Source organism: Mesoplodon mirus (genome assembly GCF_964341445.2).
Source record: "Mesoplodon mirus genome assembly, chromosome: 1".
NCBI classification, from domain to species: domain Eukaryota; kingdom Metazoa; phylum Chordata; class Mammalia; order Artiodactyla; family Ziphiidae; genus Mesoplodon; species Mesoplodon mirus.
In genome coordinates this window covers 22,336,733-22,363,577 of record NC_138976.1, presented here as the reverse complement: position 1 = coordinate 22,363,577, position 26,845 = coordinate 22,336,733, and the positions used below count along the sequence as shown (strand labels likewise).

At 37.5% G+C, this 26,845-nt stretch overlaps 1 protein-coding gene across 5 annotated transcripts in view; it reads left to right on the top strand.

The window, feature by feature from the left end:
* RNF38 (ring finger protein 38) overlaps positions 1-26,354 on the top strand; it is a 126,665-nt gene extending 100,311 nt beyond the window's left edge. For 4 of the 5 annotated variants that reach the window (XM_082642604.1, XM_082642607.1, XM_082642605.1 and 1 more), the window contains 8 exons: positions 9,574-9,741; positions 10,956-11,126; positions 13,206-13,367; positions 13,880-13,986; positions 15,775-15,859; positions 19,737-19,858; positions 21,417-21,516; positions 22,944-23,129. In XM_082642604.1, coding sequence (XP_082498730.1) covers positions 9,574-9,741; positions 10,956-11,126; positions 13,206-13,367; positions 13,880-13,986; positions 15,775-15,859; positions 19,737-19,858; positions 21,417-21,516; positions 22,944-23,006 — 978 coding nt within the window. In that variant the 3' untranslated portion in view covers positions 23,007-23,129. Of the gene's footprint in view, positions 1-9,573; positions 9,742-10,955; positions 11,127-13,205; positions 13,368-13,879; positions 13,987-15,774; positions 15,860-19,736; positions 19,859-21,416; positions 21,517-22,943 lie in introns of all 5 variants that reach the window. The other variant, XM_082642603.1, reaches the window with a different exon arrangement.
* Positions 26,355-26,845: the final 491 nt, after the last annotated feature.

Sequence of the window (26,845 nt, the reverse complement as noted above, 5' to 3'; positions counted from 1 at the left end):
AATAGATCTACAGTGAGTTCACATAACCTATTTCTTTCTTTTTTTTCTTGATCTTTATTGGAGTATAATTGCTTCACAATACTGTGTTAGTTTCTGTTGCACAACAAAGCATGTCAGCCATATGCATACACATGTCCCCCTATCCCCTCCCTCTTTAGCCTCCCTCCCATCCTCCCTATCCCACCCTTCTATGTCATCTCAAAGCACCGAGCTAGTCTCCCTGTGCTGTGCTGCTGCTTCTCACTAGCCAACTATTTTACATTCAGTAGTGTATATATATGTCGACGCTACTCTCACTTTGCCCCAGCTTCACCCTCCCACCCCATGTCCTCAAGTCCATTTTCTGTGTCTACCTCTTTATTCATGCCCTGCAACTACATTCATCAGTACCTTTTTTTTTTTTAGATTCCATATATATGTGTTAGCATACAGTATTTGTTTTTCTCTTTCTGACTTACTTCACTCTGTATGACAGACTCTAGGTCCATCCACCTCACTACAAATAACTCAATTTCGTTTCTTTTAATGGCTGAGTAGTATTCCATTGTATATATGTGCCACATCTTCATTATCCATTCATCTGTTGATGGACATTTAGGTTGCTTCCATGTCCTGGCTATTGTAAATAGTGCTGCAGTGAACATTTTGGTACATGTCTCTTTCTGAATTATGGTTTTCTCAGGGTATATGCCCAGTAGTGGGATTGCTGGGTCATATGGTAGTTCTATTTTTAGTTTTTTGTTTGTTTGTTTGTTTGTTTGTTGCAGTACGCGGGCCTTTCACTGTTGTGGCCTCTCCCATTGCGGAGCACAGGCTCCGGACGCACAGGCTCAGCGGCCATGGCTCACGGGCCCAGGCGCTCCGCAGCATGTGGGATCCTCCCGGACCGGGGCACGAACCCATGTCCCTTGCATTGGCAGGTGGACTCTCAACCACTGCGCCACCAGGGAAGCCCCTCATTGTAGTTTTGATTTGCATTTCTCTAATATTAATTAGTGATGTTGAGCATCTTTTCATGTGCCTCTTGGCCATCTGTACGTCTTCCTTGGTGAAATGTCTGTTTAGGTCTTCCACTCATTTTTTAACTGGATTGTTTGTTTTTTTGATATTGAGCTCCATGAGCTGTTTGTATATTTTGGAAGTTAATCCTTTGTTTCATTTGCAAATATTTTCTACCATTCTGAGGGTTGTCTTTTTGTCTTGTTTATGGTTTCCTTTGCTGTGCAAAAGCTTTTAAGTTTAATTAAGTCCAATTTGTTTATTTTTGTTTTTATTTCTGTTACTTTAGGAGGTGGGTCAAAAAAGATCTTGCTGTGGTTTATGTCAAAGAGTGTTTTTCCTATGTTTTCCTCTAAGAGTTTTATAGTGTCTGGTCTTACATTTAAGTCTTTAATCCATTTGGAGTTTATTTTTGTGTATGGTGTTTGGGAGTGTTCTAATTTCATTCTTTTACATGTAGCTGTCCAGTTTTCCAAGCACCACTTATTGAAGAGGCTGTCTTTTCTCCATTGTATGTTCTTACCTCCTTTGTTGTAAATTAGGTGCCCATATGTGCGTGGGTTTATCTCTGGGCATTCTATCTTGTACCATTGATCTATGTTTCTGTTTTTATGCCAGTACCATACTGTCTTGAATACTGTAGCTTTGTGGTATAGTTTGAAGTCAGGGAGCCTGATTCCTCCAACTCCGTTTTTCTTTCTCAAGATTACTTTGGCTATTCGGAGTCTTTTGTGTTTCCATATGAATTGTAAAGTTTTTTGTTCGAATTCTGTGAAGGATTCCATTGGTAGTTTGATAGGGATTGCATTGAATCTGTAGATTGCTGTATTGTGATCTGTAGATCACAGTATTGATTCTTTCAATCCAAGAACATGGTATATTTCTCCATCTGTTTATGTCATTTTTGATTTCTTTCATCAGTGTTTTATAGTTTGCTGAGTACAAGTCTTTCGCCTCCTTAGGCAGGTTTATTCCTAGGTATTTTATTATTTTTGTTGCAGTGGTAAATGGGAGTGTTTCCTTAATTTCTCTTTCTGATCTTTCATTGTTGGTGTATAGGAATGTTAGAGATTTCTGTGCATTAGTTTTGTATCCTGCAACCTTACCGAATTCATTAATTAGTTCTAGTAGTTTTCTGGTGGCATCTTAGGATTTTCTATGTATAGTATCATGTCATCTGCAAACAGTGATGGTTTTACTGCTTCTTTTCCAATTTGTATTCCTTTTACTTCTTTTTCTTCTCTGATTGCCGTGGCTAGGACTTCCAAAACTATGTTGAATAATAGTGGCAAGAGTGGACATCTTTGTCTTGTTCCTGATCTTAGTGGAAATGCTTTCAGTTTTTCACCATTGAGTATGATACTTGCTGTGGGTTTGTCATATATGGCCTTTATTATGTTGAGGTAGGTTCCCTCTATGCCCATTTTCTGGAGAGTTTTTATCATAAATGGGTGTTGAATTTTGTCAAAAGCTTTTTCTGCATCTATTGAGATCATATGGTTTTTATTCCTTAATTTGTTAATGTGGTGTATCACATTGTTTCATTTGCATATACTGAAGAATGCTTGCGTCCCTGGGCTAAATCCCACTTGATCATGGTGTATGATCCTTTTAATGTGCTGTTGGATTCTGTTTGCTAGTATTTTGTTCAGGATTTTTGCATCTATGTTCATCAGTGATATTGGTCTATAATTTTCTTTTTTTGTGATATCTTTTTCTGGTTTTGGTATCAGGGTCAGTGATCTCTTGGTTATTGAGTAGCGCACTGTTTAGCCTCCATGTATTTGTGTTTTTACAGGTTTTTCCCTGTAATTGATTACCAATCTCATAGCGTTGTGGTCAGAAAAGATGCTTGTTATGATTTCAAGTTTCTTAAATTTTCCGAGGCTTGATTTGTGACCCAAGATGTGATCTGTCCTGGAGGATGTTCCATGTCCACTTGAGAAGAAAGTGTATTCTGCCACTTGTTGGTGTAGTGTTCTATAAATATCCATTAGATCTATCTGATCTATTGTGTCATTTAAAGCTTGTGTTTCCTTCTTTATTTTCTGTTTGGATGATCATTGGTGTAAGTGGGGTGTTAAGGTCCCCTACTATTATTGTGTTACTGTCGATCTCTCCTTTCGTGGTTGTTAGCATTTGCCTTATGTATGGAAGTGCTCCTATGTTGGGTGCCTAAACATTTATAATTGTTATATCTTATTCTTAGATTGATCCTTTGATCATTATGTAGTGTCCCTCCTTAGGCCTTGTAACAGTCTTTATTTTAAAGTCTATTTTATCTGATACGAGTATTGCTACTCCAGCTTCCTTTTGATTTCCATTTGCATGGGATATCTTTTTCCATCCCTTCACTTTCAGTCTGTATTTGTCCCTAGGTCTGAAGTGGGTCTCTTGTAGACAGCATATATATGGGTCTTGTTTTTGTATCCATTCAGCTAGTCTTTGTCTTTTGGTTGGGGCATCTAATCTATTTACATTCAGGTTTATTGTTGATATGTATGTTCCTATTCCCATTTTCTTAATTGTTTTGGGTTTGTTTTTGTGGGTCTTTTTCTTCTCTTATGTTTCCCGCTTAGAGAAGTTTCTTTAGCATTTGTTGTAAAGCTGGTTTGGTGGTGCTGAATTCTCTTAGCTTTTGTTTGTCTGAAAAGCTTTGACTTCTCCGTAGAGTCTGAATGAGATCCTTGGCTTGGTTGTAGGTTTTTCTCTTTCATTACTTTAAGTATATTCTGCCACTCCCTTCTGGCCTTCAGAATTTCCACTGAAAAATCAGCTGATAACCTTATAGGGATTTCTTTGTATGTTATTTTTTGTTTTTCCCTTGCTGCTTTTAATATTTTTTCTTTGTATTTAATTTTTGTTAGTTTGATTAATATGTGTCTTGGTGTGTTTTTCCTAGGGTTTATCCTGTATGGGACTCTCTGTGCTTCCTGGACTAGGGTGACTATTTCCTTTCCCATGTTAGGGAAGTTTTCAACTATAATCTCTTCCAGTATTTTCTCAGACCCTTTCTTTTTCTCTTCTTCTTCTGGGACCCCTATAATTCGAATGTTGGTGCATTTAGTATTGTCCCAGAGGTCTGTGAGATTGTCTTCAGTTCTTTTCATTCTTACTTCTTTATTCTGCTCCTCAGCAGTTATTTCCACCATTTTGTCTTCCAGCTCACTTATTTGTTCTTCTGCCTCAGTTATTCTGTTATTGATTCCTTCTAGTGTATTTTTCATTTCATTTATTGTGTTGCTCATCTCTGTTTGTTTGTTCTTTAGTTCTTCTAGATCTTTGTTAAACATTTCTTGTATTTTCTCATTCGTGCTTCCATTCTATTTCCGAGATTCTGGATCTTCTTTACTGTTATTATTCTGAATTCTTTTTCAGGTACATTGCCTTTTTCCTCTTCATTTATTTGGTCTTATAGGTTTTTACCTTGCTCCTTCATCTGTGACATATTTTTTTGCATCCTCTCTCTCTCTTTTTCTTTTTCTTTTTTTATGAGTGCGATTGTGATCCTGTCTTAATGGTTGTTTGGCCTGAGGCTTCTAACACTGCGGTTTGTAGGCTGTTGGGTGGAGCTGGGTCTTGGTGCTGAGATGAGGAACTCTGTGAGACCTCACTCTGATGGATGTTCCCTGGAGTCTGAGGTTCTCTGCTAGTCCAGTGGTTCGGACTCAGAGCTCCCACCGCAGGAGCTTCAGCCCGACCCCAGGTTTGTGAACCAAGATCCCGCAAGCCGCCTGGGGTGCGGTTGCGGGGGTGGGAACCACAACAATAACAAAGTAAAAAATAAAATTAGACTAGGAAACTAACAGATGTTAGGAAGAATATAAAAATAGAAATATAGATGAATCAACAACTGGAAGGTACATCAGTACCACAGTAGTAAAAAGGAGGGGGGAGGGCTTCCCTGGTGGCTCAGTGGTTGAGAGTCCGCCTGCCGATGTAGGGGACATGGGTTCGTGCCCCGGTCCGGGAGGATCCAGCATGCCGCGGAGCGGCTGGGCCCGTGAGCCGTGGTTGCTGGGCCTGCGTGTCCGGAGCCTGTGCTCCACAATGGGAGAGGCCACAACGGTGAGAGGCCCACGTACTGCCAAAAAAAAGAAAAGGAGGGGGGAAAAGGAAAAAAAAAGCGGGGGGAGGCCTTGGCTGTGGAGGGTGGGGCCTAAGCAAGGGTGAGATTTGGGCGGTGGGTGGGGCCAATGCTCAGGACCCACAGGGCTTGAAAAGGCCCTGGGAGCTTTGGGGGGTGGGGCTTAGGCTCAAGGAACAGAAAGAACCCAGGTATGCCCCCCACCTCTGGTCTCAGAGGGCAGGGAACCTCACCTGGGAGCCCAGCAGGCTTCCTGGGCTAGAGTGGGTGGGGAAAACTCCTTCCCACCTCTCCTGCTCCTCTGGTCTGGGAGGGCCCCTCCCACCTGCCTCTCCTGATCTCCCCAGCCTCAGGGGCACTGATCCTGTCTGGCCTCTACTTCTCCTCCCCCCTCAGTCCCCCTACATCCTACCAGTTCACTTTGGGGTTCCTCCCATCTCCTTGGGCATCAGAGTCCCCCACCAGCGGGGCTGGCAGATGCCCTAGTTGTGGGGAGATGCTAGCTCCGCATATTCCCACACAGCCATCTTCTACGTTTGCTCCACATAACCTATTTCAAACAGCATAATTAATGGTAAAACTTTGAGTGCTTTGAGTGTTGTCTTTTAGAAATAAGTACTGAAATATTTATGAAGTGATAGGTTCCTGGGATTTGCTTCAGAAAAGTACAGGAAAGGGAGAAATTGATGGGAGTGGATTGGATATATGGTTTTGTGGTTTTGGAGGCTATGTGCTAGTAGATATGGGGGTTCATTATACTGGTATTGAGCATGTTTGAAATTCTCCATAGTAAATATGCAAATAAGAAAGTAAAATTGAAATATCAAAATAATATGAAGGAAGTTAAGAATCTTAACAAAAGATGTTCAAGCCCTCTTTGTAGAAGATTATAAAACTGTCTAAATACTAAAAGATTTGGCTTGAAAGATCCAAATTTGTAAAAACTCTCTGCTTTCAATACTGATATACAGGGTGTGTAGAATTACTGTACTCCCAAGTAAATTTCCAGTAAGGTTTTTGATGTTACTTGAGAAGCTGATTCTGCGATTTCTATGGCATTTTAAAGGACCTGGGATTATCCAGAGCACGGAAAAGCAAAGTATTGCTGGCTGTTTTTATTGGAATACAACTATGCTTATTTATTTATCTGTCATTTGTGGCTGCTTTGTGCAGGGACCAGGATGGCCCACAAACTTAAAGTATTTACTTTTCTGGCCCTTTATGAAATAGTTGGCCAACTAACACTCTGGTCTAGAATCTCTAAGGCCACTTGGTCCTCAAAGTATGTCTTGGATCAGCTGATCAGCAGCAGCAGCATCACCTAGATATTTGTTAAAAATGCACATTCTCAGACTATACAATAGACTTACTAGGTAAGGGATCCAGCAATCTGTTTTAACCCAGGTGATTCTAATGCACACTACAATTAAGAGAACCTCTGGTGTATAATTCTGAAGTAGAACAAGGTGGGTGGAGTAGCTCTTCCAATTATTAAGACTAATTATAAAGCTATATGAAGGTATTTTTGCCAGAATAATTAAATATGCTAGTGAAATAGAATATAAAGCCCAGAGATAAACTAACAGATTTAAGAATACTTTATATGTGATATATAACTGCAGATGAGTTGGGAGAAAACAGAATTTTTAATAAATGATGCTGGGACAATTAGATATCCAAATGAAAACATGAAACTGGATCCTTTATCTCATACCATCTACAAATGTCAGTTCCAGGTAGATCAAAGTCGTAAATGTTAATGGCAATATAAGCTTTTAAGAAAGTAAAATGGGAATGGCTTCATGACCTTAAGCAGGGAAGGCTTTCTTTAAGACATAGGAAAAGCACTAACTATACAGAGAACTGTTGATAAATTAAAGAACTTGTGTTCATTGTGAGAAATAGACTTAGACATATATTTTGGTCACTTAATTTTTGGCAAAAATGCCAAGAGAATTCCAGGAGAGAAAGGAAGGTCTTTTTCAGTAATGGTGTGGAAACAACTGGTTATCTATGTGGATAAATTTGAACCTTGGCTCCTACTTTATATAGTACACAAAAATAAAGTTGGTTTCTAGATTTAAGTGTGAAAGATAAAGAAAATAAAATAAAAGAGATGTCTTCATAAGGTAGGCAAAGATTTCTTCAACAGGATATATAAAGTATTAGCTGCTTGATAAAACACCAACATACTGGATTTCATTAAAATAAAAAATTTCTGCTCATCTAAAAGACAGTATTTTAAAGGTGAAAAAGCAAGCCACTGTCTGGAAGAAAATATTCACAATACTATTTCTGAGAAAGGAGTAGAATCCAGAACATTAAAAAAGATTTTGTATACATATCCATTAAAATCAGATCTAAGATAGGTGCCTGTGAGCATCATTTTTGAAGGTTCTTCATTAGTAATGCAGAAAGACAAGAGTAAATAATTGTGTTGAGTCTTAGCAAATATAGTTGTATACATAGAAAAGGAGATTGTAATTTTTTAAAGTACTAGAATTAAAAAATTGGATAACGTTGTTAGATTCGAGAAACATAAAATTAGTAACTTTTCTCATTACTAGCACTTAACCAATTTGACGCGGAGACTTCCCTGGCAATCCAGTGGTTAACACTCCGGGCTTCCACTGCAGGGGGCAAGTGTTTGATCCCTGGTTGGGGGACTAAGATCCCGCATGCCTTGTTGTATGGCCAAAAAAGGAAAAGAAAGAAGAAAAAAGGCAATTTGACATGGAAATAGAGAAAAATAACTTATCAGCAATATAACAAAGTCTACAAACTTAACAAAAGAATTTTGAGGAATAAATTTAATAAGAATAATATAATCTTTATGAAGAAGACTAATTTCTTGAAGGTACAGTACTGTAGTATTGAACATGTAATGACATGATATTCCAATGAAAAGCTGTAATATAAAATTATGTCCTTTGTAAAATAACATTTAATACAATTAATATAAATTAGGATTCCAGTGGGTTTTGAAACTGGATAAAATTACTTGAGGTTATTTAAATAAGAATAAATGTGTGAAAATGGCCCCAAAATGAAAAGAAAGTATGGTAATGAGAAGAATTTGTCTTACTAGCTACTAACTTTTCTAGTAAGATACTAGAATTGACAAATTTGGCAGAAAATAGACCCAGGTATGTTTGGGAAGTTATTGATGGAAAAAAGATGTATTTCAGTTTAGAGGAAAAGGGAGGGTTTATTTACCATTAAATAAAGGGTTTAACAGAAGATAAAAACATAGACTGGGAAAATATTTTTGTTACACGTATCTCTAATTAGAAAGCCAAACTATAATGTTAATGGACAGCCTTGTAGAAAGTGGGCAGTGAGCAAAAGATATAGATTATTTACATAAATTTGTAATGGTTAATAAACATATTAAAAGATGTTCAACCTTTCTAATCAGAAATGCAAATTTAAAGCAAGCCGGTTGTGATATTGTTTTTTTTCACCTCCCCCATTCTTCTAGTAGGTAAGCATGCTTGTAATGCAAATACATCTACCTGGGAATGGAGGTGCTGGGAGTCCTATTGTTATTGTTGGGATTGTGACTTAATCCATCCAGACTTTTGCTAAAGTTTAAAATACATTCACCCCTTTACCCAGTCACCCCTATGAAATAAATGAAACTAATATGTAAGGATATATGTTCAGTGACATTTTTTTTTAGTGACATTTTTTATGGTTGTATTTGAATTGGTAAAAAGAGTGAATACAACTTGAATGTCCACTAGTATATAAATGATAGGACTGTGTTAAAGTGATGAGTGTACTTGAAATATCTTGTTAGTGTCAAAAAGAATGAATTGCTTTTAATTTCCTTGAAGTGATATCTATAATATTAATTGAAAAAAGTAAGTTACAGGGTAATATCTCATTTCTGTTAAGAACAAAACCAAACATGACAATAGTTCATGGGTAATCATGCTAGCATATGTTTATATACTCATGGAGAACGATGTGGGAGAACACATTATTAATATTGATTTCTTCCAGATAGGTAGGGTGGGAATAAAACTGGCCAGGAGAGAAGGAAATTATTTAACTTTTTAAAAATACTATCAATACTTTACATTGTTTCACTAGTTGCAATTAAACAAAAGTTTTTTTTTCTGTTGAATGTCACCAGGTCATTAGAAGATATGTTTCATTTTTCCAAATGTCCTCTTTAGAAAAAATTTCTGCTCTTTAGAGCAGGCTAGAAGAGTTAATATAGCAATTCATTATTCTCCTGGATTTTTAAAGTCTTTTTGAGGGAAGACTTTAGACCCAGGTCACTGGGTATCATATAGTACTCTTGAAACAGTCACCTTTCTTTTCTTTTGACAAGAATATTTTGGTTGAAACTGTAGTACATTGTGAAAATATGTGCAGCGAAGAGGAGAATCAGTAAATGCCCAGATCTTAATTTTTAATAGTTGATGTTTTATCCAAACAGTTAAAGGTTCTGATGTTCTATTTTTCTTTCCTAATAGCTCCATCAGGGCACCGTTCCTGTTTCTTACACAGTAACAACAGTGGCACCACATGGGATTCCCCTCTGCACAGGCCAGCACATCCCTGCTTGCAGTACACAACAGGTCCCAGGATGCTCTGTGGTTTTCAGTGGACAGCACCTCCCTGTCTGTAGTGTGCCTCCTCCAGTAAGTCTGTGCAGTCCTTCTTTAGAGTGCCTAAATGTGTTATATAAGCAAAACCTGAGAGACTTGTACCTTTTCAGTTTCGAGTAAAAAAGGCAATTTTACTGCAACAGAAATTTCAGTAACACCTGTACAGTAACAGTTTAATAAAATTAGCTTTAAAACTTGATATGTTTTTACATTAATTAAATTACACATATTTTAATATCCTTTGAAGGTCAAAGCCTGTTCCTCACATATCAGCACTTTATAATTAAACCTTGATAAAGATTGGGCTTGGGGTTTTAACATAGGATATTGGACTGGTTAGTAATAAAGTCTCAGAGACTTCAGTGATCAACATTAATAGTTGATCAGCACTTATTAGGTTTTAACAGGCACTTCGAATACTTGGTCTTACTTATTCCTCACTATAGGAAGCCTGATGAAACTGAAAATGACTTGCTTAAAATCATAGAGAAAATTAGCTTGAGAAAACAGGGGTTCACGCTCACTTCTTTCTGCCTCTTACAAGCTATGCTTTATCCTTTACCAGCCCCCAGTCTAGCCTCCTTATTTCAAAAATGAGGTTGCTGAAAACCAGAGGATTTAAATGACTTGTCGAAGGTCAATAATGTCTTCAAAGTAAATCACTTTGCTAAATCTTAATATAATCCTAATATCCCTGTTTGAATTTGAGATTAAAACAAACACATACATACAAATACCAACACCAATTTAACAGTTTAATTTTACCCATGCTTGGTTTCTCAGTAATAGATTATAGAACCAGTGTTCTAAGTTAGCAGACTAAAATATTGAGAGACCATCAAGCATTTAGTTGTGAGTTGGGCTCTTAGAAATAAAATCTACAAGATTGGAAAGGAGAGCTTCTTGGAAAGTAGTAATATCTGCTATATTTTAAACCAAGTGGAAAGAGATTCCTCTTCTATGCAGCACTTTCCTTCCATTTCATAGGTGTTACAAAAGCTTAAGTAAAAAGTGTTTTGACTGGTTTATAAGAACTATATAAGATCCAGAATAATTACTAGTCACCATTATTTTACTAACAGATGCAAAATACACTAGTATTTCATTGTTAATATAGGTTATTAAAACATTTTGGTATGATTTTTGGGAGGGATATGGCAATAACATTTCAATCTCACTGTATAGGTTTTTTAAAATTAATTATATGTTCTAATACTTTTAACAAAAAATAATGGTTTCTCTTACAGATGCTTCAAGCATGTTCAGTTCAGCACTTACCAGTACCATATGCTGCGTTTCCACCCCTTATTTCTAGCGATCCATTTCTTTTACATCCTCCTCACCTTTCTCCCCATCATCCTCCTCATTTGCCACCTCCAGGCCAGTTTGTCCCTTTTCAAACACAGCAGTCACGATCGGTAGGTATCTCTACTCTTATATCTTTAACTTTCACAGAATGTTTAGACCTAAAAGACAGATTAATTCAATAGATGTAAGTTGTTACCATTTAAAAATTATAACTTAGGCACTTCTCTGGTTCTTAAAAGAATTAAGGAATCCCCACTGATACAAATATATATAGATATAATTTACCTAGAATTATCTTGGGTTCTTAAGTTTTTCTAGTTATTTTATATGTCATTTATCTAATCAAATTTGTTCTTTCGTATCTGCAGTCCTTTGGGAAGTAAATCTAAAAAAAAAATACAGTCTGATTTTTCCTTTCATGTGTTTCTAAAATGGAAAATGAAAATATAAAATTATTTATACTTGTTAAAATAATATTCATTTAGGCAAGTAAAGTAATCCTTTGAACGGCAATTGTTTTTTCCAAAGGCTGGTTTTCTACTGTGTTTTGATGAAAAGTAGATGAGATAGTCTATTAATATAGTTAACTCTGTCCTGGGAGTGGAATATAACTGAGAGGCATATTATTTCACAGGCCTGGAAGAGGTAAGCACTGTATCAGTGGAAGGAAGGACACAGGAAGAAGACCCCGTTGTCTTTTGGACAGGCCAAGTTGAACATCTGAACCATCGGGCATTAAGGGAGAATAGGGGAAAGAACATATAGAAATGGTTAGAGTGGAACTGGAGTGGAAATGGTTGGCCCTGTGAAAGGAGCTTGACGGTTACTCTAGCAGAGCCTGACCATCCTTTACTTAGGATTTATGCATCATGTTTGGTCTCAGGCAGAGGTGAGAGGTGAGGTTACCTGGCTAATCTGGAAAGTTAAAGTTACTCCTACCAAAAAATCTTATTAGAATCAGGACAGGATTCATGCCAGCATGTTCCTTAGGAAGCTTTTCCCGTACCTGGGAATTCAAGGTTAAAACTAAATTTAGCCATCATACAAGCGTACATAAGCTTCCTCAATCAGGCGTACATAAGCTTCCTCAATCAGGCGTACATAAGCTTCCTCAATCAGGCGTACATAAGCTTCCTCAATCAAGCGTACATAAGCTTCCAAAGTAGAGTGTTAGCAGTTACTTGTATTTGAATACTGTGTTGCCATTTTCTAACTGTGGAAAGAAGTTAGACTAACATTTAAGAATATATGTTCCCAAGAGAATCAAAATGAAAACATTATCCCCAAAATGTCCTAACAGCCAAAAAGTGGAAATAGTCCAAAAGTCCATTAACTGATGAATGGCTAAAGCATGGCATATCTATACAGTTGATTATTATTCAACTATAAAAAGGAATGAAGTACTGATACACAAACTACACAAACACAAGATGGATGAACCTTGAAAACATCATGCTAAGTGAAAGGAGCCAGATACAAGGGCCACATACTATGTGATTCCATATATATGAAATGTCCAGAATAAGCAAATCTATAGCAAATGTGCTTTGCATAGCACTGTGTGCTTTTTGAGCATTGTCTCAGTGTTCACCACACACTTTTTAAGTAGGCTGTGAACATATCAGTTCTATAGATGATAGTATTGAGATTCAGATTATAAGTAATTTATATAAAAGCCACATGGCTCATTAGTTGCAGTACCAAGAGTTTGTCTAATGCCAAAGCCTGTAAGCTTTCTACTATAGTGTACAGCCTGCTGTGTTCTATTCCATTTAGCCTTATTTAGTTCTCATTTACAATATGTACTGTGTTTGATTTCATCTGTTAAAGGTTGTTTCTGAAAATCTGATGTAGGTCAGTTGTGCCATGACTAAAGTAATATTAACTTTCATATAATTGGCTTTTACTACATGACTTTTTGTCTTTCCTTCTGTCATTTTTTAGAGAACGTTCAAATAGTGAAAGAAATGTTTAATAACATGTTTGAGAGATTTTCTTACTGAAATTCAGTAAAGGCAGTAAGATTTTACTATAGGCTGTATGTCCACATGTATGAATCTAGATTGATGTAAACATCAAGAAATGCATGACCTTAAAGATGTCTTTTGGGGTTTTTGATTTTTGTTATTATAAAGCACCATCTGTCTAAATACTGGAAGTATATTAGTTTGCTTTTTCCCACCCCTCAGCCTCTGCAAAGGATAGAAAACGAAGTGGAACTCTTAGGAGAACATCTTCCTGTAGGAGGTTTTACTTACCCGCCATCAGCCCATCCCCCAACATTGCCTCCATCAGCTCCTTTGCAGTTCTTAACACATGATCCTTTGCATCAGGAGGTTTCCTTTGGAGTAGTAAGTTTTCATTCATTGTTATTAATTTATTACTTGATTACTTGTTTTGAGTTCTGTTTTTTTTTTTTTTTAAATATTTATTTATTTATTTATTTATTTATTTATTTGGCTGCACCAGGTCTTAGTTGCAGCACGTGGGATCTTTAGTTGTGGCATGTGGGATCTAGTTCCCTGACAAGGGATGGAACCCGGGCCCCCTGCACTGGGAGCGCAGAGTCTTGACCACTGGACAACCAGGGAAGCCCCTCGAGTTCTGTTTCAGTATAACTCTACATGTTTAGAATTTTAAATGTATTCTTGCAGTCAGTTGGAAAATTATATTTAGAAGTACACCTAAGTGTATGTTTTAAACAAGCTGTCGCATCTATGTTAACATTTAAAAAATATTAAATACCACTTGAACAGTAAATAACTTCCTAGGTTTTTAAAAAAGAAGAGACTTTATTCGACAGCTTAAAAAGTTGTGAACGTAGAATGATTTTAAATTGTTTTACCATTTTTTTTCTCTACAGTCTTATCCTCCATTTATGCCTCGGAGGCTCACAGGACGTAGTAGATATCGATCCCAGCAGCCAATACCACCTCCCCCTTATCATCCCAGCTTACTGCCATATGTGTTGTAAGTTCTGTCTTTCTTATTTTAATGAGTTCTGAATTTTGACATCCTTGAGATTCTCTTTCCTTTATGAACATTTCTGTGTGGTATATATTTAATTTAGAGTGTGTTAGATATTTGTTTTTATTTAATGTTAAGAGGTTGGGGTCGGGGGGACCATTTAAGGGTGAAAGAAACAGCAAGGACAAGGTAGAAGTTGGGGGTGTGGGGGAGAAATTTGTGAGCCAGAAGATAGGTTTAGCAAATCAAAAGATAGAGAAGTTTAAATTTTTTGCCTCTTTTACAGCTGGCATCACTTGCCACCTTCTTTTGGTTATCTAGCATTTGATGCTGCTACTTCTCAGGAAGAGGGAGAAAGAAGTTGTATTTGTGCCTTAGAAATACTCTTCTAGGGGCTTCCCTGGTGGCGCAGTGGTTGAGAGTCTGCCTGCTGGTGCAGGGGATGCGGGTTCGTGCCCCGGTCCAGGAGGATCCCATGTGCCGCAGAGCGGCTGGGCCCGTGAGCCATGGCCACTGGGCCTGTGCGTCCGGAGCCTGTGCTCCGCAACGGGGGAGGCCACAGCAGTGAGAGGCCCGCATACCGCGAAAAAAAAAAAAGAAAAGAAAAAAAAAAGAAATACTCTTCTAGGATTAAGTTTGTAACAGAAACACCCATGGCTTAAATATGACAATTCTTTATTTCTTTCTCATGTAATAAAGTCTAGAAGTAGGCAGTTCAAACATGGTTTGTTAGCTCCATAACCCTGAGGAATGGTTCTACTATCTTCAAATTTTTATGGCTTCCTCTGCATGATATAAGATGACTCCTCAGGCTCTAGCCATTACATCCACATTCCAGCTAGCAAAAATGAAGATGAGGGCCTCCCTGGTGGCGCAGTGGTTGAGAGTCCGCCTGCCGATGCAGGGGATACGGGTTCGTGCCCCGGTCTGGGAGGATCCCATATGCCGCGGAGCGGCTGGGCCCGTGAGCCATGGCCGCTGGGCCTGCGCATCCGGAGCCTGTGCTCCGCAACGGGAGAGGCCACAACAGTGAGAGGCCCGCATACCGAAAAAAAAAAAAAAATGAAGATGAATCTCTCTGCCTACCTGCCTCCTCTCAAGGATACTTCCTAGAAATTGCATGTATGACTCTGCCTACGTCCCATTGGCCAGAATTTAGTCTCATGTCTGTAACTACCTTCTAGGAAGGCTGGGGAATGTTGTCTTTATACCAGAGGGCCATATGCCTATATCATACTATTTTGATAATTGTAGCTTTATTGTAAGTCTTAAAATCAGATGGTATAAATCTCCCAACTTCGTTCTTAAACTGATTTTATTTAAAGTCTTTTGCATGTCCATATAAATTTTAAAATCAGCAATCAGTTTCTACTTTAAAAAAGCTGGCATTTTGGTAGGGATTACGTGAAATCTGTAGGTGAGTTTTGGAAGAGAAGTGACATCTTTAACAGTATTGAGTCTTCTGGCCTACTTATATGGTATATTTCTCTGTTCATCTTTTAAAATTTATCCTAGCAGTATTTTTACAGTTTATATTATACAGGTCTTGCACGTGTTTAGTTAAATTCATCCATAATGTTTCATGTTTTTTTATGCTGCTGTGAAAGGTATTTTTTTAATGTCAGTTTTTAATTGTTTATTACTAGTGAAGTCAGTTTCTTTAAAAGGTTGTCACTGATCAACACTGACCATTCTTTATCCATTTAGCACTGGCCTTGTTCTTCTCATCCTGTTCATTGAAATAATGTATTAATGCATTATCAATGCTTGTGTTGCTTATTTGCATTGCAGATCAATGCTTCCAGTGCCACCTGCAGTGGGCCCAACTTTCAGTTTTGAATTGGATGTGGAAGATGGAGAAGTAGAAAATTACGAGGTTAGTAGGTGAAATGTGAATTAATTTGGGGAATTTTGTACGCATAAAAATATTGTGCTACTCAACTCATTGATCTAATTAAACATTTATTAGGTAAATCCATTGTATATTTCAAGATACAAATGTGGGCTTCCCTGGTGGCGCAGTGGTTGGGGGTCCGCCTGCCGATGCGGGGGACACGGGTTCGTGCTCCAGTCCGGGAGGGTCCCGCGTGCCGCGCAGCAGCTGGGCCCGTGAGCCATGGCCGCTGGGGCTGCGCATCTGGAGCCTGTGCTCCGCGGTGGGAGAGGCCGCAGCAGTGAGAGGCCCGCGTATCGCAAAAAAAAAAAAAGATACAAATGTGTCAGAAATACTGTTCATCCTTAAAGATATTTCAGCATGTACCACACAGTTATGATAACAAAATAGACTTTGGTGCTCTATTAGAATTACATACAATTCCTGTAAAAGAATGTAAATGAGAAAATGGTGAATTATGAGTGGATGTTCTGAAACCATGCAAGTTCTGAACTACGGGAACTGCAAATAGAAAAGAGTACATCTTGAAAGACATTTTAACACTAGAATCAACAGGATTTGATCATTGAATGGTTTGTGGTAGTGTCAGGGTTATGAGTGGGAAGGTTGCAAGAGAAGATGCTTTGCAAAAGGACTACAATAACTTGCGCAGAAGGCAAACTCAAAGATGATGGGGCAAATAGACGGTGTTGACATTGTCATATTATTTGAGGTTAGGAATAGGACAGACAGTTTAAGGGTTGGAAGGCACATTTGGATTTTGAAATGTTGAATGTGAGTGACTACGTGACTGTTTTGGTACTGCCTTACCCCAGCCTCACTCTATTTATGAGTCTCTATTTATGTAGTATGAATACTGGAACAGGGTTTTTTTTTTTGTTATTGTTCATTTTTTTAGGTGAATTGAACCTGGGAACAGGGAGGAAAGACACACATACGCAAACACGGTCTTACAGCACCTTTTTTTTTTTTTTTTTTAATGCATGTGGAAGAGATCAAATGTCCAAATGCTGTCTATATTCTTGTGTAATTTTTAAAATGCCATTATACTACTTTCTGCATATACAGTCACACTGCAGTGTCCTTTGGATTGCATTCTCAGATTTCTTGAGAAAGGGGCTATAATAATTTCCTGTTTCTACACTGTTGATGCTAGTTTTATACAGAGTAGTAAGAAAAGGAGTTGGTTATCCTTTAGGCATTCTGTATTAAAATTGTCATAAGTCATGTTGCTGAAAAGGACAGCTCTTTGTTAAATCATATACATATCAGTGGAAAAAAACAGTGATACACACCATTCTAGTATAAGAAAAATATTTTGTGTTTGGCATTAGAGTCCCTTTCTTTTTTTTTTTTTCTTTTAATTTTAATTTTAATTTTTATCTTTTGGCCCCGCCATGTGTCAGCGGGTTCTTAGTTCCCTGACCAGGGATCAAACCTGTGCCCCTGCACTGGAAGCACGGAGCCTTAACCACTGGACTGCCAGGGAAGTCCCAGGAGTCCCTTTCTAAATTGTATTTTGGGTTGACTATGTTTAATCTTCTGCAAAGTCATACTTTAATCCAGTCAATAGTCTTGTTTGCTTTTCTGGTTTTGTCTCATAGTATACACGCCTACAACACACACTAGTCCAGAGTACTCACCATTTTTTGAGTCTGCCCTATACATCCTTGCTTCAGTGCCTTTATTCCCCTTGATTCTTCTGCTTAAGAACTTTTCCCCCTTCCTGTACATGGCCATCTTTCAAGAACCAGTTAAAAACCTGCTCCCTCTGTGAAAGGCATTTCTAGCCCATTCCCAGGTCTATGTGAGTCTCTCCCTCCTTTTTGGTCTCATAGGTCTTATAAAACAATACATACTAATCATGTCCTGCCTTCAGTTGTCTTGCTTTCAGATCATGTAAGTTTGTTGAGGGCTCAATTATCATTACAGTCTCCATCCAATAAGGGCTTAAAATAATGGTCATAAATTATATTACTTGACCTAAGTGTCCTATAGAATATAAAATATAGGTGTAAAAGATACATCACCTCTATCATAAACTTTATAGCTAATTGTAATCAGCATCAGTTAAATTTAACAAATTACCATCTACTAGCATTTAGAAGGACTTAGGGGCATGCATGGGGAAGGGGGAGCAATTTATTTAGATGACACAATTCTCCAAATCAAACTGTACCAAAAGCAGTGTTTTGCAGCATCCTGTTAAAACACACAGTTATCACAGCATTGATTATTGATATTAGGGGAAATTAAATGTATTCCTCTCATTGTCCATCCTTATTTCTTCGTTACCTATTCTCTTAACCCTGTGGCAGCCTTAAAAAAATAAAAAAGAGGGGCAGCAGCATGCACATGGCTGCCTGATTGTAGGATAAAGCAAATGAGCAATTAGAGCCATTGAACACTGGGAGAAAGGAGGTACTAGTGTACAGTCAAGCATAATAGCTGCAATGTGTTGAAACATACCTACTGCGGTAAAATCCGTGAATTGATAAGTGGTACCTCAAAAAATAAAAAAAATAAACTCATTAGTCTCATCCTGCCTATTGTTTATAAATTAAACTACTGAGCATAGTTTAATATGAGGCAGCTGATCAGTGTAGCAGTATTTCATCTAATGAAGAAAGAGTGATAGAATATTACCGTTTTGCCATCTTTAATGAATTAATGGATCTAGGCAGTGTTCCATCAGTGCTAACTAACATAACAACTAGACATGCTGAGCCTTACAATGGAAATAGTAAAATCTTCCAATTTATAGGAAGTACAGGGGACAAGGAAGGAACGTTACTAAACCACACGAGTCAGGGATGGGGAGGTTCAGTCAGCAAAATTCAGACTGCGAATTTCTACAGGCCATTGACCTGGTTTCTTTTTCTTTTTTTTTTTTTTTTAATTTATTTATTTATTTTTGGCTGTGTTGGGTCTTCGTTTCTGTGCGAGGGCTTTCTCTAGTTGCGGCAAGCGGGGGCCACTCTTCATCGCGGTGCACGGGCCTCTCACTATCGCGGCCTCTCGTTGCGGAGCACAGGCTCCAGACGCGCAGGCTCAGTAGTTGTGACTCACGGGCCTAGTTGCTCTGCGGCATGTGGGATCCTCCCGGACCAGGGCTCGAACCCGAGTCCCCTGCATTGGCAGGCAGATTCTCAACCACTGCACCACCAGGGAAGCCCCTGACCTGGTTTCTTTAACAAATAAAAGAGTAAAAAAAAAAACACTTGAGATGTCAAGCAGTGGTAACATGGATTTATTTGGATCCTAATTTGAACAAACTATTTCAAAAAGTGTTTTGAAAATAATTGAAACAGTCAGAGGTATTTGACATTAAGGAATTACTAATTCTGGGGGTGTGATGATGTTAGTGTGATTATATTCTTTTAAAAAGTGTTTTAGTTTTTAGATTGGTGGTGGTTCTCAACCTGGGGACAGTTTTATCCCTTAGAGGCTATTTAGCAATATCTGGAGATATTTTTGTAGAGGCCAGGGTTACTGCTAAACATCCTACAGTGCACAGAAAAACCTCCCACAAAATTTTATCCAGCCCCAAATGTCCAAAATGCTGAGGTTGACAGACTATCTTAAAGATAACAAACAGAACTATTTCACCAATGAAATACCATGTTTTAGTTTTCTTTCAAAATAATCCGGGGTTTAGGAGTGGACAGTAAAAGATGAAATAAATTAGCTGTGAATTGTTGAGCCTGGGTAATGGGCATATGGAAGTAATTTCTTTATACTATTTCTCTACTTCTGTATGTATTTAAAATTTTTCCATAATAAAGGTAGTTTAAATATATATATATTGGAATATAAAATTTAAAGAAAAATGCAGCTATGTCTCTCTTTCCCTCTGTAGGCCCTGTTAAACCTAGCAGAGCGACTGGGAGAGGCCAAGCCTCGAGGACTGACTAAAGCAGACATTGAACAACTTCCTTCTTACCGGTTCAATCCTAACAACCACCAGTCAGAACAGACTTTGTAAGTATATTTTTCTGACCTCATTCTGTGTTAAATTTCCTTTTCCACCTTTTGTGAAATAAAAGCTTGGAAGTCAAAGATAACTTGATAAAGATAAGTAGTGACTATTTCATGCTCTAGGCCTATGCTGTCCAGTAAGATAGCTGCTAGTCACATGGGGCTATTTAAGTTAAATAAAATAAAAGTTAAAATTTTTAGTTGCACTAGCTAGTGATGCTATATCAGAAGATGTAGATGTAGAACATTTCTATCACCTGAGGAAGTTCTGTGGGACAGTGCTGTTCTGGATTTTTAGGTGGCCTAGAAATCTTATGGTTTTTAATTCAAACACTAGAATTATATTAGATTGAAAAGTTTCATACCTGTAAAATTTGAGGGTTTTACCTGAAGATTCTCCTTATTATAGTATCTTTTTTTAATAGCAGCTCTGCTAGATACAATTCACATTTAAAGTGTATAATCCAGTGGTTTTTAGTATATTCATAGAATTTTGCAACTCTGAATTTGATTTGCATCATCACAATCAAGTTTACACCATTTTCGTCACCCCCATTAGAAACCTCATCTGTTAGTAACCACTCCCCACTTCTCCCCAACCCTCTAAACCCTGGCTCAGCCCCCTGCTGTATCACTTCATTCCTAATTGACTATACCATTTTACATTCCCACCAGCAGTGTATAGAAGTTTTCAGTTTCTCCACATCCTCACCAACGCTTGTTATTGTCTGTCTTTTGATTCTAGCCATCTTAGTGGGAGTGAAGTGGTATCTCACTGAGGTTTTGATTTCCATTTCCCAGATGGCTAGTGATGTTGAGCTCTTTTACTATACTTATTGGCCATTTATATATCTTTAGAGAAATGTGTATTCACATTCTTTGTCCATTTTTTAATTGGGTTGTCTTTATTGAGTTGTAGAAGTTATTTGTGTATTATACATATAAGTCCTTATAAGATTTATGATTTTCAAAAATATCTTCCATTCTGTGAGTTAGTTGTCTTTTCACTTTATAGATTGGCATCTTTAGAAGCACTTTTTTTTTTAATGGATGAAGTTCAGTTTGTCTGCGTTTTCTGGTTGGTGTTTCTTGTGCTTTTGATACCATCTCTAAGAAACCATTGCCTATTCCAAGGTCATGAAGATTTACTCCAGTGTTTCCTTCTAAAAGTTTAATAGTTTTTAGCTTTTACATTTAGGCTTTTCATTTTTTAGTTAATTTTCGTATATTGTGTGAGGTAGGGGTCCAACTTCATTCTTTTGCATATGGGTATCCAGCTGTTCCAACCCCATTTGTTGAATATAATAGTATCTTCAGTATTAAGGTTGTCTTGGATGTTAAGCCAGAAATTTTCTTGATCATCTCTCACTCAGTAAAGCAAAGCACTCCTACTAAATTTCTTAATATCATGCTTTTTTCGAGGTATTGATAAGAGTATTTTGTTTTAAAATTTAAATATTTTGATAAGTGAGATGATAAGTGGTTTTGTAGGCTTCGAGAGTTGTAACAAAATAGAAACCACTTGGTTTTATGGTTAAACAATCTTTTTGCTTTATTTTAGGTGTGTAGTATGCATGTGTGATTTTGAGTCAAGGCAGCTACTTAGAGTTTTACCCTGTAACCACGAGTTCCATGCCAAGTGTGTCGACAAATGGCTTAAGGTAAAATGATGGCATCTGAAGAGAATGACATCGCATTTTCTTTCTTATGCATCATAGTTTTATGTAGAGTAAGTCCATGGTTTGGTGGAGGGTGATTAAGGAGACAAAACTGAAACACAGCTTTCAGTATGATTTCTGCAAATTAAGAGAAAAGACCAGTAGAAACGAACTACAATCATCAGCGTGGGAGTGATTGAGCAAAATCTGAAAATGGGTTTTCTGTCCTTGATAATCAGTATGTCCTAACTTTCTTCTAAGAGTTTAGAGGTGACCTCACTGGAGGTTCTTTGTCAGAGATTTACATGAGAAATAAACCTCTAGTGCTTTTACATAATTCTGACCACTTTCTCCTTTGTGTATATAGGTCGGGGGGAGTCCAAAGACACAAATTCTAATAGTATGCCAGGGTGAAATTATTTCAGGGACTTCTTATTTTCTATTTTTTATAATAGTAGGATAAAAATGTGATGAAGTAAAATAATTTAGTAAACTTAATGGTTTGTTTGTTTTAGATTATTCTGAGTAGGAGATGATAATACTGGCTTAGATAACTTCACAGTTGGAAGACAGAGGAAGTTAAAATAAAATAGAATCAGTCCTCTGTGTGAGCACAGATTAAGGGTACCCAGTTTAGTCCAAACTGAATCCTGAAGGCAAAGAGTCTAGACTTCTTAGAAAAATGAAGTTATTATATATGCATAGCCCTGACATGTGAGAACAGAGAATGACCAGAAAAACACGGGTTCCACGTGGCTGATGGCTAGAGTGTGAGGGAGAAAGGCAAGAGAAGAGAGGGATTCAGAGGTAAAACCAGGAGCCAGCTTACTGCAGAGTCACTGTGAAGTGTGCGGGAGTTTGGACTTGATCCTGAAAACATGTGAGAGGATATGTTTTAGAAAGATCACGGCCACAGTTTGGAGAATGGAATAGAGGAGATAATTTCTGAGAGACAGAGAGATGAAATAAGGATGTTCTGGGCCAGATGGAGAAGAAACAGTAGAAGTTGGATGAAAAGAAGAGTACTTGATTTGAGAGCTATCATAATGTAGAAATGAGAGTATTTGATGAAAAATGCTTCGTAGGACGTAAGAGAGCAGGTGTTGCTTATGTTTCTGATTTTAGCAGCACAGCCAATGGTAGTGCCATTTGTTGAGGTGCAGTTTTAAGCCAGTTATTAAATTTGTCTAATCTGGTGATGGGTAGTTTTGTCTGTATGTTGAAACGGACCTATTAAAAAATTATTCACAGGCTGTTATTGTTTTTGAGCTTTGTGGAGTATATTTTAAAAGATTAAATGATCGCTTTGTACCTTCTTAAAGAAACAAAGAATGTAAAAACTATGTGGAAAGTAAAAATAGTTCTATTGCTTTTAATATGTTTCACCGTATAAGTCAAAATTCAAACAAGTTTTCTCTTCTGTGTTTTAGGCAAATCGTACTTGCCCAATCTGCCGAGCTGATGCTTCAGAAGTGCATCGGGATTCAGAATGACCAACCTAAGAGCACAAATTTAATTTGGGTGTTCCTCATCACATGTATATATGGACTATCCATTGAACTTAATCTGTGTGGCTTCCAGCCCTCCCTTTACCAAAAGGGTCAATGGACCTTTCTTTGCACTGTGTGACCTAATCAACTATAAAAGCTTACAATTAGTCTTCACAATTATGGGATTATTATACTAACCGTGTGATTGGAACTCCAAAGACTTTTTCTTTAGCTTAATTTTGTGTGTGCACTAACATTCCCTGGTTTTCGTGTGATCATTCCGAGTGTTGCTGCAAGATTACAGTGGACGTGATCTTTTAGCATGTGCTTTTATAAAAAGTGGTAGCTCCAGATGATATAGCAATCTACCTTATATAGAGCCTTCAGAAACTGTGAGTGGCAATGAATGCAGCGTATGACTGCTGGTGATAAATGTATCTGTGTGTGAGAGAATGTGTGAAACTACTTGTGTGAGGGCATGGTAGCTCAAGTGTGTATGAGATCCTGTATGCCAGCATGTACCAAGGATGTGTGTGTAGTTTTAATTATGCTGCAATGTATAATCTGGTGTGTGATTTAAACAGCGCTAGTACGTACACTGGTTTTGTCCCTTGTGTTTGCTGTTGCACACTGATTGCTAAGGGTGCATCAATTATAAGCATTGAATACTCCATCCCCTTCCCTCCCAATGAATGGAATGAGAAAAGCCTTCTTCCTTTGCTTCAGGCAGCTGTCACCTTCTCTTCGTTGGTGATCCCAAGTGGGTCACTTAAGGAAAAAAGTGTAACAGATTCTCACTCCATGAACCTGATATTTTCATCCTGTTGTGAAAAATTTTTAAATCTCCAACTTGCTGTTTCCAAAAAGAAGGTGCAATATCATACATCATCAATTAGCAATATTAGCATTTCAATCAATGTTTTGAATGTTGATACTCTCTTCTTTTTCCTTTACCTTTCCAGTAAGCTTCTTACCGGAAGTACTTGTGATTTTTTTTTTTTTTTTAATGTTTAGATTTGTAGTCTATTCTGAAGATATTTGAGTAATATATTTCTAAGAATACCACTGGTCCCATGAAGTCTCACCTCCTCTACTTCCACCAGAACAAAATCTGTTAACTCAGCTTGACTTCTGATATGTTCTTTGTTCAAGCTCCCATAGGCAACTAAATTGTTTTAAGAAAACTATATTTCTGTTCTGCCAAGCTCCAGTTCTGAAAGTTGTCTAGTTCTTTTCCCCTCAGTAAATGTGCTTCTCATCGAAATCCTCATTTCCAGGATGGATCAAGTGCTGTGACAGCTCAAGTTCTTTAGACCTGATGTGCTTTGATGTTTTATTGCTTTTCTTTTTAATTTTTATTTGAATGAGAAAATGATTAATTTAACAGGTGTCCAGAATACTTGCAGTATAAATGAAGATTTGATTTTTGTATAAAAAATAATGCTGTAAAACAGGAATTGACCTTCATTTAGTTGATCTGAAAATAATACATAGCCGTGTGGGTTTTTTTAATAGGTTCATTGAGCATAATTCAGATTGTTTAAAATCACTTTCCCAGCAATGTTTGGATTCCTCTCTCATTCTTCTAGTGTGCTCAACATTGCCTCTTCCTGCAGTTGATGTCCTTGCTGTTTGCAGTAGCACAAGCTGCATAACTCCAGTCGGGACTGTAATGACTTGCTGCCAGCCTCACTCAGCTTTCAGTTGGCTCTGTGTCCGTTTTCTACTCAGTGTTAACTACTTGTTACTGCCGTGCTACTTGCCTTCTCTTGAAGACTCTATAAGCTCATCACAGCTTAGAGTTCAGTAAAGTCAATTCACACAGAAGCACAATTTTGCCCTTTTCCAGACACTGTTGCCTCTATCTAGTCATACAAGTAAGATTTTGTGTACCTTCTGTTTGCTCCTGTATTTGTCAGTGCATCAGAAATACATCTAAACAGTGGTAAAATGCACGTTACTTTTAAATCATTAGAATATCCTCCACCTGTTCCTGATGAATAAAGTGTGTTAAAGACCAAAATTATTGGCATAATAATCAGCTACATTACAAATCACATATAGTCTAATCTTTATTTTTTTTAATTAAGAAATCACGTTTAAAATGGCAAAAGCCCATCTTATACATAGACTCTTTTATATAGCTGCAAAAAATTTATATCTGTACAGATCTAACATAACACTACTACACTCAGTATTCATTTTATTGAAGCATGCAAGTAAAGCACTTTTTCTAATTTATATAGATACCTAATTAACAAGGCACATTGTACTAATGACTAGGAAAAGTAGCTCTTTCCTCCCTCCCTCTGATGAATTCTTAATACCCCTTTTCCATTAAAATTTTGAGAGGTTGTTGGCAATTTAGGAGGCAGCAGGGTCTATTTTGGTAAAATCCTGAATGAATTGTTGCACTCTCGTGACTGATCTGTCTTTGGGAATGTCTTCTTTGCATGGGGCTCTTAAGGATGTGTGCAGACTTGCTTGTTAAGTGGTTAGTGCATATTAGGAGCATACATGCACGTGTTCTGAACCAGCTTAGGCTAGCCACAGTGAGCAACTTTGTGGCTAGCAGAAGAGAAAGAACAGTTGATTCATACCCAGCTGTTGACACCTTGGGTGATGCACCAGATAGCAGGCAGATGTTGGTTTGTTGCCTTCTTCCTCTTTCCTCCTAAAACAATTTTGGCTTTACCACCTTAACTCTGCTGTGTTTTTTGTTTTTCTATGCATGAAATACCATCTTTGTTTGTTTTTAGTGCCCCCTCTTCCCCAAACAGAACAAAACAAAAAAACAAGGCCTCCAGGTATCAAGATCTCATTAGGATTTTCTGTCCTGAATTTTTTTGAGCAAAATCTGGAAAATGTGAAAGCATATTTAGATTTTATACACTCTCTGAAATGTGATTTGTTAAGATTCTTATATTTGGGCCTCTTATAACATTTTGAAAGAGATCTACCAACTCACTTATGAGTATTTTTCACAGATATCTTTAGGCCTGTTAGAAAGCTATTTTCCCCCTGTTGGTACATTTGGTTACCTCATTTTTCTGTTTCTTTCAGATTATGAAAGCTTACAGGGGTGTATCTTTGGAATCATTTGCTGAGTCACTTCCTCAAATCATACTCCATTGTATCAGTTAACATATAGTTTTAAATGTACGTATTATAAATACCTGTAACCAAATCATTTGAAGGCTTGATAAATTTTTAACAAAGTTTGTACATTTTTTATGAAAGTTACTAGTAATGCTTTACTAAGTAGTGCAATGAATTTTTATTTTTAATCCCTGTGCCCAATTTTGGAGTTGAGAGGGTTGTTGGTAATAAATGTATGATGTACACTTAAAACATTCGGTTGCGTTTGGTGTTCCTGTGTTAGGGAAGGGTAGGGGTTGTGTATGTTTGGAGGGAGGGGTGTAGAGGGATTCTCACAGGAAGATAGAGCTCATGAGTTACTAGCAGCCAGATTTAACTTTTAGGCAGTAATGCAGATTTTTGTTTCTGTGTTTGTGTATAAACAACTTAGAAACATAAAAGCAACTGGCATTGTGACTCATATGGTACATATTTATATCTTTACAAAGGCCAAGAAGATAGCTTGAGTGTAGGCACACACGTGGTGTATAAGCTTATTGAACATTAAGGTTACATAAGCAGGCAGCTAGATTTCTTTCTGTGTATGTCAACTATAAGATGTAGGAAATAAGAGTACAAAAGATAATTGGGGGAGATGCAAGAGGGAGGAGATACAGGGATATATGTATGTGTATAGGTGATTCACGTTGCTATAAAGCAGAAACTAACACATTGTAAAGCAATTATACTCTAATAAAGATGTT